The 17,195-nt window shown below is 43.5% G+C and overlaps 1 protein-coding gene across 2 annotated transcripts in view; it reads right to left on the reverse strand.

Annotated features, from left to right (window-relative positions):
* LOC115116538 (Golgi SNAP receptor complex member 1) overlaps window positions 1–17,195 on the reverse strand; it is a 45,981-nt gene that overhangs the window by 4,326 nt on the left and 24,460 nt on the right. For both annotated transcript variants that reach the window (XM_029645031.2, XM_029645032.2), the window contains exon 7: window positions 8,312–8,341. In XM_029645031.2, coding sequence (XP_029500891.1) covers window positions 8,312–8,341 — 30 coding nt within the window. The remainder of the gene's footprint in view (window positions 1–8,311; window positions 8,342–17,195) is intronic.

Below are 17,195 nucleotides of genomic sequence, written 5' to 3' on the forward strand. Positions count from 1 at the left end.
TTGTTCGGCGCGGCTCGGACCGGAACATACCGGACCTATTTTTCTCTCCATGTCCCCGGATTTCAACCGCTAACTCTGGACATTTATACCTGGATCTCGCAGCTAGCTAGCTGCTATCCGTGTGACTATCGGCTTTCGTCGATTCCAGAGCAAACATAAATTATTCCGGAGCTATCCAGCTGAAGAGTTCCATCAGTCACTCCTGGGCTACAATCACCTATCCGGACCCATTTTACTGCCAACGCGGAGCCCCACCGGGCCTTCACAACTGGACTACCGACGTTATCTACCAGAGGGAGTTATCCGGCTGGCTCCTCCGTCGCGACGTTACCTGAACGCCCATCTGCGGTCCGCTACTCGTTAGGTATATTCAGATAGCAGCCGATAAGACAGCTATCGGACAATTTATTATTTTTTACTTCTTGGGCCTCTATAACTATATCTATTGTTTTTTTGCGAATTGGATTCATCCCCTCTACCACACGGAACCCCACTAATCCTACCGACGGAAACACACGAGGTGGCTGATAACAGACCTCCATCCTATGCTAGCTTGCTACCAATGGCCCGGCTAGCTGTCTAAATCGCTGTGACACCAACCAACCTCACTACTCACTGGACCCTTTTGATCACTGGACTAAGCATGCCTCTCCTTAATGTCAATATGCCTGGTTCATTACTGTTCTGGTTAGTGTTTATTGGCTTATTTCACTGTAGAGCCTCTAGTCCTGCCTATTAGTTCCACCATCCACACATGCGATGACATCTCCTGGTTTCAATTATGTTTTTAGAGACAATATCTCTCATATCATCACTCAATACACCTAGGTTTACCTCCACTGTATTCACATCCTACCATACCTTTGTCTGTACATTATACCTTGAAGCTATTTTATTGCCCCCAGAAACCTCATTTTACTCTCTGTTCCAGACGTTCTAGACGATCAATTCTTATTGCTTTTAGCCATATCCTTATCCTACTCCTCCTCTGTTCCTCTGGCGATGTAGAGGTGAATCCAGGCCCTGCAGTGCCTAGCTCCACTCCTATTCCCCAGGCGCTCTCTTTTGATGACTTCTGTAACCGTAATAGCCTTGGTTTCATGCATGTTAACATTAGAAGCCTCCTCCCTAAGTTTGTTTTATTCACTGCTTTAGCACACTCTGCCAACCCGGATGTTCTAGTTGTGTCTGAATCCTTGCTTAGGAAGACCACCAAAGATTCTGAAATTTTCATCCCAAACTACAACATTTTCAAACAAGATAGAACTGCCAAAGTGGGCGGTGTTGCAATCTACTGCAAAGATAGCCTGCAGAGCTCTGTCCTACTATCCAGGTCTGTGCCCAAACAATTTGAACTTCTACTTTTAAAAATCCACCTCTATAAAAATAAATCTCTCACCGTTGCCGCCTGCTATAGACCACCCTCTGCCCCCAGCTGTGCTCTGGACACCATATGTGAACTGATTGCCCCCCCATCTATCTTCAGAGCTCGTGCTGCTAGGCAACCTAAACTGGAACATGCTTAACACCCCAGCCATCCTACAATCTAAGCTTGATGCCCTCAATCTCACACAAATTATCAATGAACCTACCAGGTACCTCCCCAAAGCCTTAAACACAGGCACACTAACCATCAACCCCTCTAAATACACCTCTCCTGTCTTCAACCAAGATCTCAGCGATCACTGCCTGCATACGTAATGTGTCAGCGGTCAAACGACCTCCACTCATCACTGTCAAACACTCCCTGAAACACTTCAGCGAGCAGGCCTTTTTAATCGATCTGGCCGGGGTATCCTGGAAGGATATTGATCTCATCCCGTCAGTAGAGGATGCCTGGTTATTTTTTGTTTTAAATGCCTTCCTAACCATCTTAAATAAGCATGCCCCATTCAAGAAATTTAGAACCAGGAACAGATATAGCCATTGGTTCTCCCCAGACCTGACTGCCCTTAACCAACACAAAAACATCCTATGGCGTTCTGCATTAGCATCGAACAGCCCCCGTGATATGCAGCTGTTCAGGGAAGCTAGAAACCATTATACACAGGCAGTTAGAAAAGCCAAGGCTAGCTTTTTCAAGCAGAAATTTGCTTCCTGCAACACTAACTCAAAAAAGTTCTGGGACACTGTAAAGTCCATGGAGAATAAGAACACCTCCTCCCAGCTGCCCACAAGATAGGAAACACTGTCACCACTGATACATCCACTATAATTGAACATTTCAACAAGCATTTTTCTACGGCTGGCCATGCTTTCCACCTGGCTACTCCTACCCCGGTCAACAGCACTGTACCCCCCCCCCCCCCCCCACACAGCAACTCGCCCAAGCCTTCCCCATTTCTCCTTCTCCCAAATCCAGTCAGCTGATGTTCTGAAAGAGCTGCAAAATCTGGACCCCTACAAATCAGCCGGGCTAGACAATCTGGACCCTTTCTTTTTAAAATTATCTGCCAAAATTGTTGCCACCCCCATTACTAGCCTGTTCAACCTCTCGTGTCGTCTGAGATTCCCAAAGATTGGAAAGCAGCTGCGGTCATCTCCCTCTTCAAAGGGGGGACACTCTTGACCCAAACTGCTAAAGACCTATATCTATCCTACCCTGCCTTTCTAAGGTCTTCGAAAGCCAAGTCAACAAACGGATTACCGACCATTTCGAATCTCACCATACCCTCTCTGCTTTGCAATCTGGTTTCAGAGCTGGTCATGGGTGCACCTCAGCGACGCTCAAGGTCCTAAACGATATCTTAACCGCCATCGATAAGAAACATTACTGTGCAGCCGTATTCATTGATCTGGCCAAGGCTTTCGACTCTGTCAATCACCACATCCTCATCGGCAGACTCGACAGCCTTGGTTTCTCAAATGATTGCCTTGCCTGGTTCACCAACTACTTCTCTGATAGAGTTCAGTGTGTCAAATCGGAGGGTCTGCTGTCCGGACCTCTGGCAGTCTCTATGGGGGTGTCACAGGGTTCAATTCTTGGACCGACTCGCTTCTCTGTATACATCAATGATGTCGCTCTTGCTGCTGGTGAGTCTCTGATCCACCTCTATGCAGACGACACCATTCTGTATACTTCTGGCCCTTCTTTGGACACTGTTAACAACCCTCCAGGCAAACTTCAATGCCATACAACTCTCTTTCTGTGGCCTCCAATTGCTCTTAAATACAAGTAAAACTAAATGCATGCTCTTCAACCGATCGCTGCCTGCACCTGCCCGCCTGTCCAACATCACTACTCTGGACGGCTCGGACTTAGAATACGTGGACAACTACAAATACCTAGGTGTCTGGTTAGACTGTAAACTCTCCTTCCAGACCCACATCAAACATCTCCAATCCAAAGTGAAATCTAGAATTGGCTTGCTATTTCGCAACAAAGCATTCTTCACTCATGCTGCCAAACATAACCTTGTAAAACTGACCATCCTACCAATCCTCGACTTCGGCGATGTCATTTACAAAATAGCCTCCAATTCCCTACTCAACAAATTGGATGCAGTCTATCACAGTGCAATCCGTTTTGTCACCATTGCGACCTGTACGCTCTCGTTGGCTGGCCCTCGCTTCATACTCGTCGCCAAACCCACTGGCTCCATGTCATCTGCAAGACCTTGCTAGGTAAAGTCCCCCCTTATCTCAGCTCGCTGGTCACCATAGCATCACCTACCTGTAGCACCTGCTCCAGCAGGTATAGCTCTCTGGTCACCCCCAAAACCAATTCTTTCTTTGGCCGCCTCTCCTTCCAGTTCTCTGCTGCCAATGACTGGAACGAACTGCAAAAATCTCTGAAACTGGAAACACCTATCTCCCTCACTAGCTTTAAGCACCAACTGTCAGAGCAGCTCACAGATTACTGCACCTGCACATAGCCCACCTATTATTTCGCCCCAAACAACTACCCCTTTCCCTACTCTATTGATATTATTTATTTTGCTCCTTTGCACCCCATTATTTTTTATTTCTACTTTGCACATTCTTCCACTGCAAATCTACCATTTCAGTGTTTTACTTGCTATATTGTATTTACTTCGCCACCATGGCCTTTTTTTGCCTTTACCTCCCTTTATCTCACCTCATTTGCTCACATCGTATATAGACTTGTTTATACTGTATGTTTGTTTTACTCCACGTGTAACTGTCGTTGTATGTGCCAAACTGCTTTGCTTTATCTTGGCCAGGTCGCAATTGTAAATGAGAACTTGTTCTCAACTTGCCTACCTGGTTAAATAAAGGTGACATAAATAAATAAATAAATTAAAACAGCGCAATGCTTGAAGCACAGCGAAGAGCTGCTGGCAAATGCAGGAAAGTGCTGTTTGAATGAATGCTTACGAGCCTGCTGCTGCCTACCACCGCTCAGTCAGACTGCTCTATCAAATCATAGACTTAATTATAACACAGAAATACGAGCCTTAGGTCATTAATATGGTCAAATCCCGAAACTATCATTTCGAAAACAAAACGTTTATGCTTTCAGTGAAATACGGAACCGTTCCGTATTTTATCTAACAGGTGGCATCCCTAAGTCTAAATATTGCTGTTTCATTGCACAACCTTCAATGTTATGTCATAATTATGTACAATTATGGCAAATTAATTACGGTCTTCGTTAGGAAGAAATGGTCTTCACACAGTTCGCAACGAGCCTGGTGACCCAAACTACTGCATATACCCGACTCTGCTTGCACAGAATGCAAGAGAAGTGACACAATTTCCCTAGTTAAAAGAAATTGATGTTAGCAGGCAATATTAACCAAATATGCAGGTTTAAAAATATATACTTGTGTATTGATTTTAAAAAGACATTGATGTTTATGGTTAGGTACACATTGGTGCAACAAGTGCTTTTTTCACGAATGCATTTGTTAAATACTACTTCACCCGTTTGGCGAAGTAGGCTGTAATTCGATGATAAATTAACAGGCACCGCATCGATTATATGCAACGCAGGACAAGCTTCACCTGCAGTGTTTGCTGTTTGGGGTTTTAGGCTGGGTTTCTGTACAGCACTTTGAGATATCAGCTGATGTACGAAGGGCTATATAAATAAATTTGATTTGATTTGAAGCTAGATAAACTAGTAATATCATCAACCATGTGTAGTTAACTAGTGATTATGTTAAGATAAGTTTAATGCATCTTCCACTTAAGAATGATGGAGGCAAGTTTAATGCTAACTTACCTTGGCTCCTTGCTGCACCCACGTAACAGGTCGTCAGCCTGCCACGCAGTCTCCTCGTGGAGTGCAATGAATCCAAAAATGCTGATGACCGATTGTTATGAAAACTTTAAATCAGCCCGTATTAAATGGGCCATTCCGATTAATCGGTCGACCTCTAATCCCTAAGGTAAAGCAAGGTGGTGGCAGAATCATGCTGTGGGGATGGTTTTCAGCGACAGTCAGGATTGAAGCAAAGATAAACGGAGAAAAGTACAGAGATCCTTGATGAAATCCTGATCCAGAGCTCTCAGGACATCAGATTGGGATGAAAGTTCACCTTCCGACATGACACCCCTAAGCGCATAGCCAAGACAACGCAGGAGTGGTTTCGGGATAAGTCTCTGAATGTCTGTATGGCCCAGTCAGAGCCCGGACTTAAATCCGATGAAACATCTCTCTCTTTAAGGAATACCTAGGATAGGATAAAGTAATCCTTCTCACCCCCCCACCCCCTTAAAAGATTTAGATGCACTATTGTAAAGTGGCTGCTCCACTGGATGTCATAAGGTGAATGCACCAATTTGTAAGTCGCTCTGGATAAGAGCGTCTGCTAAATGACTTAAATGTAAAATGTAAATGAGATACCTGAAAATAGCAGTGCAGCAACGCTCCCCATCCAACCTGACAAAGCTTAGAGCTTGAGAGGATCTGCAGAGAAGAATGGGAGAAACTACCCAAATACAGATGTGCAAAGCTTGTAGCGTCATACCCAAGAAGACTAGAGGCTGTAATCGCTGTCAAAGGTGCTTCAACAAAGTATCAATTTTAGAATAAGGCTGTAGCCTAACCAAATGTGGATAAAGTACTTTCCGAAGTCACTGTACACAGACACACACTTCATAGCAAAAAAGCTTCAGAGAACAACCCTCTGTTAGATATTGTTTTCCCCAGACACCTCAAGACAGCAGATATACAATCTCATTTGAGACAAAAAAAATAGTAGCTTTCACATGGTAACTGTAATTTAGTCTGAAGAGACTAAATGCACCGTCAGAGGCGGTACCATTCAGTTAGAGTCCATTTCCTTCAACAACGTAAAGCCTGGAACAAAGCCTGAGGGCTCTAGCTAATTTCAGATCTTGCATCTCAGTTCAGATATAGTACATTTCTGTTAGCGCGGTTATTTTCTTATAAGGCATGAGGCCTGGAACAAAGCCTGAGGGCTCTAGCTGATTTCAGATCTTGTGGTGTGCTTCGATGTACATGGACATCAAGCACTTAATGTTCTCCCATCTCCTTCAACTGAGTGCTGCCTTGTCATTGGAAGATGAAATAGCTGTGATATGGAAACTTCCTCACCATGTAAGGATGTGGGTGCACTGTGTGTTGAGTGTGTGGGAGCGAAGGTGTTTGAGAAAGTGTGGTAGTTTACCATTTGTAGTACATGTTTGAATAAGCGTGTATGTGTGTGTTGTCTAATCTTCATTGCTACGCTAACGCGCTGGCAATCAGAGCTGCTATCGGATAGGGGCGAGGCTAAAGCACACACACACTCTGACTCGACCTGTCTGAAAACCAGCTCAATGCTAAACTAATTCAGCTCATCACCGTTAGCATCTAAAGTAAAGTCACTGTGGGGTTTCCAGATAAGTTTATTGAGACCAATTCTCTCCAGTCTAACCCCAATTTGACAGAGCTTAATATGGATATGTTACTTTAACTACCAAAAACAGCATTTCTGTGCTGTGAAAATCGCACTCCTTTCTTCTTCGGTCACTGGAGTCCCAACTGTTCCTCTCAAAACATTGTCGATTTTTATTTCCAACCTGGGTCTTAAAGCCCAATGCATATTAATTCACATAAATGAATCTCAGCTCAACCCTCCTCATCCCCACAGGGCATAATAACACACAAAAACTAATCAGGAGAAAAAATACGCTTCATTATCTTCGGGCTGTGCGCGTGTCTTGTTAGGCGTGTTCAAGACGGGGAGGGAACCGGTAATGATCGTGGCTTTCTCATCCAGTGTAATTTTCTGCTTGGCTAAAACAAGAGGGAAGAGAGAGGGAGACTCGGGTGGGTGGACAGGAAGAGGAGCTGGACAGGAAGAGGTGCTGCACGGCCCACAAATCCACTTAATGAAGCACCTGTGCCAGTAGCCTCCCCTCCGGCAGCTATCTGTGGGTGGGCTGCGGCAGGAAGAGAGGATAGATGGAGAGGGATGGAAGGATAGATAAGAGGGTGGATAGATTCGGAGGAGTTTGGGCTGGGTGGCCACACATGACTGGGGAGGTTGGGGACGCCCCTAACAGGATAAGATGCAGAGGCAACAGGGAGGCTGAGATGGTGGGAGGGATAGAACAAACAGGGAGGCTGAGATGATGGGAGGGAAAAGGCAACAGTGAGGCTGAGATGGTGGGAGGGATAGAACAAACAGGGAGGCTGAGATGATGGGAGGGAAAAGGCAACAGGGAGGCTGAGATGGTGGGAGGGATAAAGGCAACAGGGAGGCTGAGATGGTGGGAGGGATAGAGGCAACAGGGAGGCTGAGATGATCGGAGGGGAAAGGCAACAGGGAGGCTGAGATGGTGGGAGGGATAGATGCATAGCCCACTTCCTCTCTCTTCAAACTTTGCTTGACCATATCAACCCACTTAGGCCTGAAAGCTGTTCTTGTCTCCATCTCTGGGCTAATGGTGTAATCTCATCTAAATGGTGTCACAGAGTGGATGTTAAGAGGTGGGTTCAGAGGCAAGGAGCTCCACACAAACCAAGGTCGCCATCTGATCTGTCAGGATCACTAGGGTCTCTGTACTGGACTCTTTAGAGAGACTTCACCTCATGCCCATGGAGATGTCTAACGTCCAGTGTAGCTACCAGGTTAAAGACAACAAAAAAGTGCACACTAGGGAGTACAGTAGTGTGTGTGTGTAACAATCCCCTAAAGTCCCAACAAGGATAGTAAAACAAAAATTATCCCTCATGGGGACATTTCCCAGGTCCCCACGAGGACAAAGACTATTTTAGACTTAGGTTAGGGGGTTAGGGAAAATAGGATTTATAGTAAAACATATGCTGTGTGTGTGTGTGTGTGTGTGTGTGTGTGAGAGAGAGAGAGATAACGTCTGTCTGCATTAGGCTTACCTTATTGTGTCATCCACCAGCCGGTCTGAGCTGTAAGGAGAGGGAGAGAGAATCAGAGAAGAAAGAGATGGTTAGTTTCTGTGGTGAGACAGCAGCAGTGTGTTGATATGGGGGAGATCGATTGACTTGAGCTCCTCCACATATCTCTGGGAGTCAGGGTGGCAACAATTGGTGCCAAGCGGGCCAGAATCCTGATCAGGTCCCTGGGCGGGATGCGCTGGGATCCACTTCCTCCCTCCATCCATCCATCCCCAGCAGCACCCCGGCTACCAGAGCCTATGGGCTGAAATCCTTAACTTTGATTTATGTGGTGGGCCTTAATTCCAATTTCCCATTGACTTCAATGTATGAAGTTATGATTAACAAGAAAACAGAGTTGCTTTTGTGCATCTTGCGTTAGGATGAGGAACTACTGAATACATCCCAGGTCACGATTGGGGTCATAAAGCCATATGATTTGATGGGATGGTTTATGACAGCTGTTGTGTCACCTATAGTGCCTTCGGAAAGTATTTAGACCCCTTGAATTTTTCCACATGTTGTCAGGTTACAGTCTCATTCTAAAATGTATTAAATAGTCCCCCCCCCCTCATCAATCTACACAAAGTTTAGAAATGTTTGCTAATTTATAAAAATAAAAAAAAGAACACAAATATCACATTTACACAAGTATTCAGACCCTTTACACAGTACTTTGTTGAAGCACCTTTGGCAGCAATTACAGTCTCGAGTCTTCTTGGGTATGACGCTACAAGCTTTGCACACTTGCATTCGAGGAGTTTCTCACCTTTGTTCTCTGCAGATCCTCAAGCTCTGTCAGGTCATATGGGGATTGTTGCTGCACAGCTATTTTCAGGTCTTTCCAGAGATGTTCAACCGGGTTCAAATATGGGCTCTGGCTGGGTCACTCAAAGAGAATCAAAGACTCCTGCGTTGTCTTAGCTGTGTGCTTAGGGTTGTTGTCCTGTTGGAAGGTGAACCTTGACCCAAGTCTGAGGTCCTGAGTGCTCTGGAGCAGGTTTTCATCAAAGATCTCTGTACTTTGCGCCCTTCACCTTGATCCTGACTAGTCTCCCAGTCTCGATTGCTGAAAAGCACCCCCACAGCATGATGCTGCCACCACCATGCTTCACCGTAGGGCTGGTGCCAGGTTTCCTCCAAATGTAACGATTGGCATTCAGGCCAAAGAGTTCAATCATGGTTTCATCAGACCAGAGAATCTTGTTTCTCAAGGTCGAAGAGTCTTTAGGTGTCTTTTGGCGAACTCAAAGCGGGCTGACATGTGCCTTTGCCGAGGAGTGGCTTCCGTCTTGCAACTAACATTAAAGCCTGATTGGTGGAGTGCTGCAGTGATGGTTGTCCTTCTGGAAAGTTATTCCATCACCACAGAGGAACTCGAGAGCACTGTCAGAGTGACCATCGGATTCTTGGTCACATCCCTGACCTAGGCCCTTCTACCTCGATTGTTCAGTTAGGCTGGGCGGCCAGCTCTAGGAAGAGCCTTGGTGGTTTCAAATCTCTTCCATTTAAGAATGATGGAGGCAACTGTGTTCTTGTGGACCTTCAATGCTGCAGAAATGTTTAGGTACCCTTCCCCCAGATCTGTGCCAACAATCCTGTCTCGGAGCTCTATGGACAATTCCTTCAACCTCATGTCTTGGTTTTTGCTCTGACATGTACTGTCAATTGGGGGACCTCAGAGACAGGTGTGTGCCTTTCCAAATCATGTACAATCAATTTAATTTACCACGGATGGACTGCAATCAAGTTGTAGAAACATCTCAAGGATGATCAATGGAAATAGGATGCACCTGAATGTATACCTGAAATCTGACCGATGTGTCTTGTGTTTTTTTCACTGTCAGTCAAAGTCAGGCTTTCACCTAGATTCACCGGGTCAGTCTGTCATGGAAAGAGACTAATGTTTTGTACACTCAGTGTAGACTGACACACACAGACAAAAATAGTCCTACTTCTAACTTCCTACTTCCCAAGGTGCCCCAACCTTTCCTACAAACAAATAGCCTTGCTATCATTTCTAGTCCCCTTCACTCTGACACAGTACCAATCACCTCAGAGCTCGTCTTTTTACACACAGCTAATAAATAGCCTGCTGTTTAGCTGGTGTGTCACCTCGTACCCTGTCAGTGCAGTGGCAGACCTGGCCCTTCATTCATCTGCAGCCTGAAGACAACCAGTTGATGAAAACATTAGGCCTGGAGATCAGCACTGTTAGCAATGTGCTGTTAATCGTTATAAAATGGCCCCAGTTGCCGCTGACAAGGCCCTCTTCAGTCTCTCTTCCTGCCCTATAACAATTAGCAATAGTCTCTTATGGCTGTGCAGAGCCGTTTTCCATATGGTATGGATCTTATTTGATTTTTTAAAACTGGTAAATTACTACTAGCTTACCCTAGACTCATGATTTGTTTAATAATCTTTTTGCTTACTACATGTTTCCATATGTGTTATTTCATAGTGTTGTCTTCACTATTAATCTACAATGTAGAAAATAGTCAAAATAAAGAAAATCCCTTGAATGAGTAGGTGTTCTAAAACTTTTGACCAGTCGTGTACATTACAGCATTATGGATGCTAACCAATTAGAACGGAGCTAATGGTGTGGAATGGTGGAGGGATGGGATGACTGTTACAGTTAATGGGCACTGGGCAGCATCTTACATTAAATATTGCTCTGATGGAAATACTGAACGCATTCTGAAGACAAGGCAATCTGCTGCACCTGTAGCTCTGTGTGGCTTTTAAAGGAACACCCCCACCTCACCATTTTCCTGAACAGACAGAGTGTGTGTGTGTGTGTGTGTGTGTTTACAGGTTAATTAAACCAGAGGTGTTGTTGTCATGTTGATGGACCCAGGCAGTAACATCTAAGCTGGAGATAATTACTGTCTGAGTAAATCATTTGTTTGGTTTTCTAGGCCCTGGATGACTAATGGGTAAGCTGGGCTCAGGAGATCCAGGATCCTGCTCCCCTGAGTGGGGGAGTCCCCAGAGTATACTGTCCTACCCTGGAGGGAGAGGACATGGCGAAAAGAACTCTCCTCCATCTAGTCCCACAGAGCCTAATAACGTCACAGCATGCATACTCTCCTAGTGTCACGATCCCCCCTGTGGCTCAAGTTGCTCGTCAAAAACAACGGTCTCTGCACTTTATTTCCTAATTAGAATCAATACTGATAATGTTTCAGAAAATGAGGAAAAACAAAAACAAAGTAGCAGTCAGTTCAGTCAGTCCTCCCTCCAGGGAACAGGACACCAGGGTATAGCTAGGTCATTGGTGAACAAATCTGGAACATCATTTCCAAACCATTGTTGGAAAAATAATGATTTTATATTGTACCAGACAGGACGTGATTGTGATAGTCAAGCCAATTTGAATCATGTCGTACACAACAGTACTACACCTTGGTGTCTCAGCTTTGCGCACACACACACGGATACCCACGGACACACTTCATCCCCTATTCCCCCAGTGATGCATGTCCTCCGGGGGGCAGTAGGGGACGCGGGCGCAGCCATCCTTCATTCCTGTGCCACCTGGCTTTACTGAGAGAGACAGATCTATGACTGGCAAGGTCCTCTTGTTACTAAATGGGCTGACCAGTGCCTGGCAACCACATCTTTTATGGTTAGGACTTGAGGGAACAGCATGACTCAAGGAGAGGGAGAGTGGGGAGGCAAAGGAGGGGAGAGGAGGGAGATGGGGGGGGGGCAAAGGAGGGAGAGAAAGAGCTGAGGGGGGAGGGGCAGCACAACTCAAAGAGGAAGGAGGAAGGGTGAGTGCAGAGCTTTGTGGTCTCTAAGTTGGTCTGGCTCGTGTCAACGGGGAAGAGATATGGAGGTTGCCAATAATGATGAATTAAAAGAGGGCTTGATAATCAGGGTGGAGAGTGAGTGTTGACAATACAGTAGGAAGTGTGTGTAGCTGTGTTCCCAAAGGAAACAGTTGTATCTGCTTATCAAACAATTACAGGTACAACTGCATTTAGTGAGCTGGTTTAACTAAACATGGATCATTCTTTTCATCAATTCAGAAAACATTACCATTATGATGTCTTGATCCCTGTTTGTATGATTTGTGTTCCTGTTTAAAAACGTACTATAACATTTTTAAAAACGTACTATAACATTTTTAAAAACGTACTATAACATTTTTTAAAAAGGGGTTGTTTTGGGACATCGGCTGCGTTCTGATTCTCTACCCTTCTCCTGAAGTGTGCACTTACACACTCCTGTCATGGATTTAAAAGGAATGAACTGGTGTGAGGAATATGATGGAAACTCCTTCCAGAAATGCTCACACCAATCCAATGCTTTCATTGCACCAATCCAATGCATGATTGGGAGTGAACACCTCTGGAGAAGGGTAGAGAATCGGAATATGAGGAGGATAGTGGGTTACTCTAGCAAAGTCATTGGTGGAGGGACACAAAGCCAAAAGGCCATGTCCTCATACGGGACCTGACCACAGTCACACCTCTGAATACCAGATGGGTCACACACACTTTCCCATTAGAAACTGTTCTAACCTCGCACTATTACAACAGCCAAAGCAGCACACATGTACCTCAGACATAGCCCATGGTAAGTCTGGATACTGTATTAACCATATTATATACTGTATTTAACATTTGTTGGTACAATTTTAATATTTAGTCAAGAATAGATTAATGTTGCCCCAAGAGAAGATCAAAAATTATGTTTTAAAGCTTTGAATAACAACAACTGTCTGCCTGTCACTTTGGTAAAAGCCTGAGGAATGGGGCCGGAGACAGACTCTCGCATTAATAGACAGAGCTATGGATGTGAAGACTGACCAAGTTATCTAATAGATATTTTGAAGGGTTCTGATTGGGTAATCGAGTTGAACTAAGCTCATGTGGAAAAAGTTATATTCTTCAAGAATAAAGGCAGAGGTGATGACAAAATTTAAAAATGATTGTCAAGCAAATAACTGTCTCACGGTAATTGACCGTTAATTAACAAACACATTGAGCATCACCTGGCTTCCACACAGCCTACAAGCCTCTGATGCAAACCTTTGGAACTTCTACATTTTAAGTGTAATAAATCCATGTGATATAGTCTATACCATTCAATAAATTCATTATTTATTTTAGACAGGTCTAAAGAAACATGATATGAAGAAAATGTAGTCTATTTCAGAAGAAAAGAATAGCATACTGAGTTTTCCTTATGCTATGAAGTGTGTGTCTCCTGATCTGGCTATGCTATATGGCTGGGGCTACACTAGTTCATTTAGCAGACAAGATTATCTTAGAATTCTGTGGCGTTATTTTATAGTTAGAAGAATATATAATATTCTTAGAATATTATAGAATATATTCTTAGAATATTATAGAATATATATAATATTTTCTCCAAAAGTTGAGGGAATGAGCACAAGTGTTGGTCGGTTAACAAAGAAACAGGCACTCCTACATGCTTCATTTAGAGTTATTAACCTCTCTGGGATATGTGGGATGCTAGCGTCCCTCCTGGCAAAAAGCCAGAGCGCCATATTCAAATAAATTACTATAAAAATCTAACTTTCATGAAATCACACACGTGTAGCTTTAATTTGTATCGTACGTGCCAGCAAACATGTCAGATTTTAAAAAGGCTTTTCGGCGAAAGCAAACGATGCTATTATCTGAGGGTAGCACCTCCGTAAACAAAGAGAGAGAAGCATATTTCAACCCTGCAGGCGCGACACAAAACGCAGAAATAAAAATCATGCCTCATCTTTGACAAGCTTCTTCTGTTGGCACTCGAATATGTCCCATAAACATCACAAACCGTCCTTTTGTTCGATTAATTTAGTCGATATATATCCAAAATGTCAATTTATTTCGCGCATTTGATCCAGAAAAACACCGGTTCTACAAAATCTCAAAAGTTACCTGTAAACTTTGCCAAAACATTTCAAACTACTTTTGTAATACAACTTTAAGTATTTTTTAAAGTAAATAATCGATAAAATTGAAGACGGGATGATCGGTGTTCAATACAGGGGGGAAAAAAATGATGCTACCTTTCTGGTCACGCGTCTCAAACAAACAGTACACTTGAAGTGAAAAACCTGAACCAATTTCTAAAGACTGGTGACATCCAGTGGAAGCGGTAGGAACCGCAAGAAGGTCCCTTAGAAATCTGGATTCCCAATGAAAACCCATTGAAAAGAGAATGACCTACAAAAAAAACAATCTGAATGGTTTATCCCTCTGGGTTTCACCTGCTACATAAGTTCTGTTATACTCAGACATGATTCAAACAGTTTTAGAAACTTCAGAGTGTTTTCTATCCAAATCTACTAATAATATGTATATCTTATCTTCTGGGGATGAGTAGCAGGCAGTTGAATTTGGGCATTTCATCTGGACATGAAAATACTGCCCCCTGTCATCAAGAAGTTAATGTAACAGTTGTTCTACAAATGTTGGACTATATATGTATATTTATATTTTTTATACATTGTAAGGCTGCATGATGAGACTAATGATGATTTGAAAAAAGTAGCTTGAAAAGGCATGAGCTCTGCTTAGTTTTTTTGCGCAGAATGTATACTTGGTCTCATTCACAATTTGAGAAGCATTTGAGAAGCACTTCACGGCGGCCTCCTCTTTGTGAGGCCGTAATGCACCCTAAAAAAATCCATGTCTTTTGCAGCTCCTCTCCCTGAGTGGTGCCTGCTCTGAAGCACTTCTCACGAACACAGCTCTCCATCAAGTGATCTGGTCTTTCTCACAGGCTACAAGTGAATACAGAGACAATGAAGAGGATCTTGGAAGAACGGTGCACATTTCCTTTGTCAGCCAACAAGATGAGTAGGGCTAACGAACAGCAAAAGTATTAGCCTATGTCAATCTACTATCCCCCACAGTACAAAAGTTGACCTATTATATTCCGTGTGAGAAATAAATATTCCAAACATAGTCTGGGATGGTTGTGGGATGTGATAGATCCCAAATGAATACAACCGCTAGCATCAAAAACCTTTTTAAAGCATTTTAGCTTAAAATGTTGATAAACTACTAAGCTATTTCTTCACAATGTAAGTGCAGCCATGCGCACAGGGCAGTAGGCTATAAATGTGAATGTTCCGTTAGCGGGAAAACACCATTATCAAAAGTGACCACAAATGTGATTATGCATTTAATGCTTTTATTATAAAGGTGCATTTTTATGGTGAAAATTATCTTGAAACTCATGCACTGCCAGTTAGCTCTACACCCCTGGTAAAGTGGATTAATGTGCTTAAGTTATTTGGCCACTTTAGTTGTGATACAAACCTAATTAAAACATATAGGCCAATAGGGGCTAGGCTACATGAGGTGTGCGACTATGATTTTTTTATTTATCATAAGACCCCTTGACTTTATCCACAATTTATTATGGTACAACCTTATTCTAAAATTTGTTTTTATTTGCATCAATCTACACAATACCCCATAATGACAACGGAAATATCACATTTACATAAGTATTCAGACCGTTTACTGAGTACTTTGTTGAAGCACCTTTGTCAGAGAATACAGCCTTGAGTTTTCTTGGGTAAGTTTGGCACACCAGCATTTGGGGAGTTTCTCTCATTCCTCTTTGCAGATCATCTCAAGCTCTGTCAGGTTGGATGGGGAGTGTTGCTGCAGAGCTATTTTTAGGTCTCTCCTGAGATGTTCGACCGGGTTCACATTAGAAGTCGACCGATTAATCAGAATGGCCGGTTAATTGGGGCCGATTTCAAGTTCATAACAATTGGAAATCTGTATTTTTTTTACACCTTTATTAAATCTTTATTTAACTAGGGCAAGTCAGTTAAGAACACATTTTCAATGACGGCCTAGGAACGGTGGGTTAACTACCTCGTTCAGGGGCAGAACGGCAGATTTTTACCTCGTCAGCTCGGGGGATTCAATCTTGCAACCTTACAGTTAACTAGTCTAACGCAATAACGACCTGCCTCTCTCTCGTTGCACTCCACGAGGAGACTGCCTGTTACGCGAATGCAGTAATCAAGGTAAGTTGCTAGCTAGCATTAAACTTATCTTATAAAAAACAATCAATCATAATCACTAGTTAACTACACATGGTTGATGATATTACTAGTTTATCTAGCATGTCCTGCGTTGCATATAATCGATGCGATGCGTATCGTTGCTCCAATATGTACCTAACCATAAACATCAATGCCTTAAAATCAATACACAGACGTATATTTTTAAATCTGCATATTTTGCTAAAAGAAATCCAGGTTAGCAGACAATATTAACTAGGTGAAATTGTTTCACTTCTCTTGCGTTCATTGCACGCAGAGTCAGTGTATATGCAACAGTTTGGGCTGCCTAATTTGCTAGAATTTTACGTAATTATGACTTAACATTGAAGGTTGTGCAGGAATATTTCGACTTCTGGATGCCACCCGTTAGATAAAATACGGAACGGTTCCGTATTTCACTGAAAGAATAAACGCCTTGTTTTCGAGATGATAGTTTCCGGATTCGACCATATTAATGACCTAAGGCTCGTATTTCTGTGTATTATCATGTTATAACTAAGTCTATGATTTGATAGGGCAGTCTGACTGTGCGAGGGTAGGCACCAGCAGGCTCGTAACTTATTCATTCAAACAGCACTTTCGTGCGTTTGCCAGCAGCTGTTTATGACTTCAAAAGCCTATCAACTCCCGAGATTAGGCTCGTGTAACCGATGTGAAATGGCTAGCTAGTTAGCGGGGTGCACGCTAATAGCGTTTCAAACGTCACTCGCTCTGAGACTTGGAGTGGTTGTTCCCCTTGCTCTGCAAGGGCTGCGGCTTTTGTGGAGCGATGGGTAACGCTGCTTCGAGGGTGGCTGTTGTCGTTGT

The sequence above is a fragment of the Oncorhynchus nerka genome, linkage group LG11, assembly GCF_034236695.1.
Source record: "Oncorhynchus nerka isolate Pitt River linkage group LG11, Oner_Uvic_2.0, whole genome shotgun sequence".
In the NCBI taxonomy this organism is placed as follows: domain Eukaryota; kingdom Metazoa; phylum Chordata; class Actinopteri; order Salmoniformes; family Salmonidae; genus Oncorhynchus; species Oncorhynchus nerka.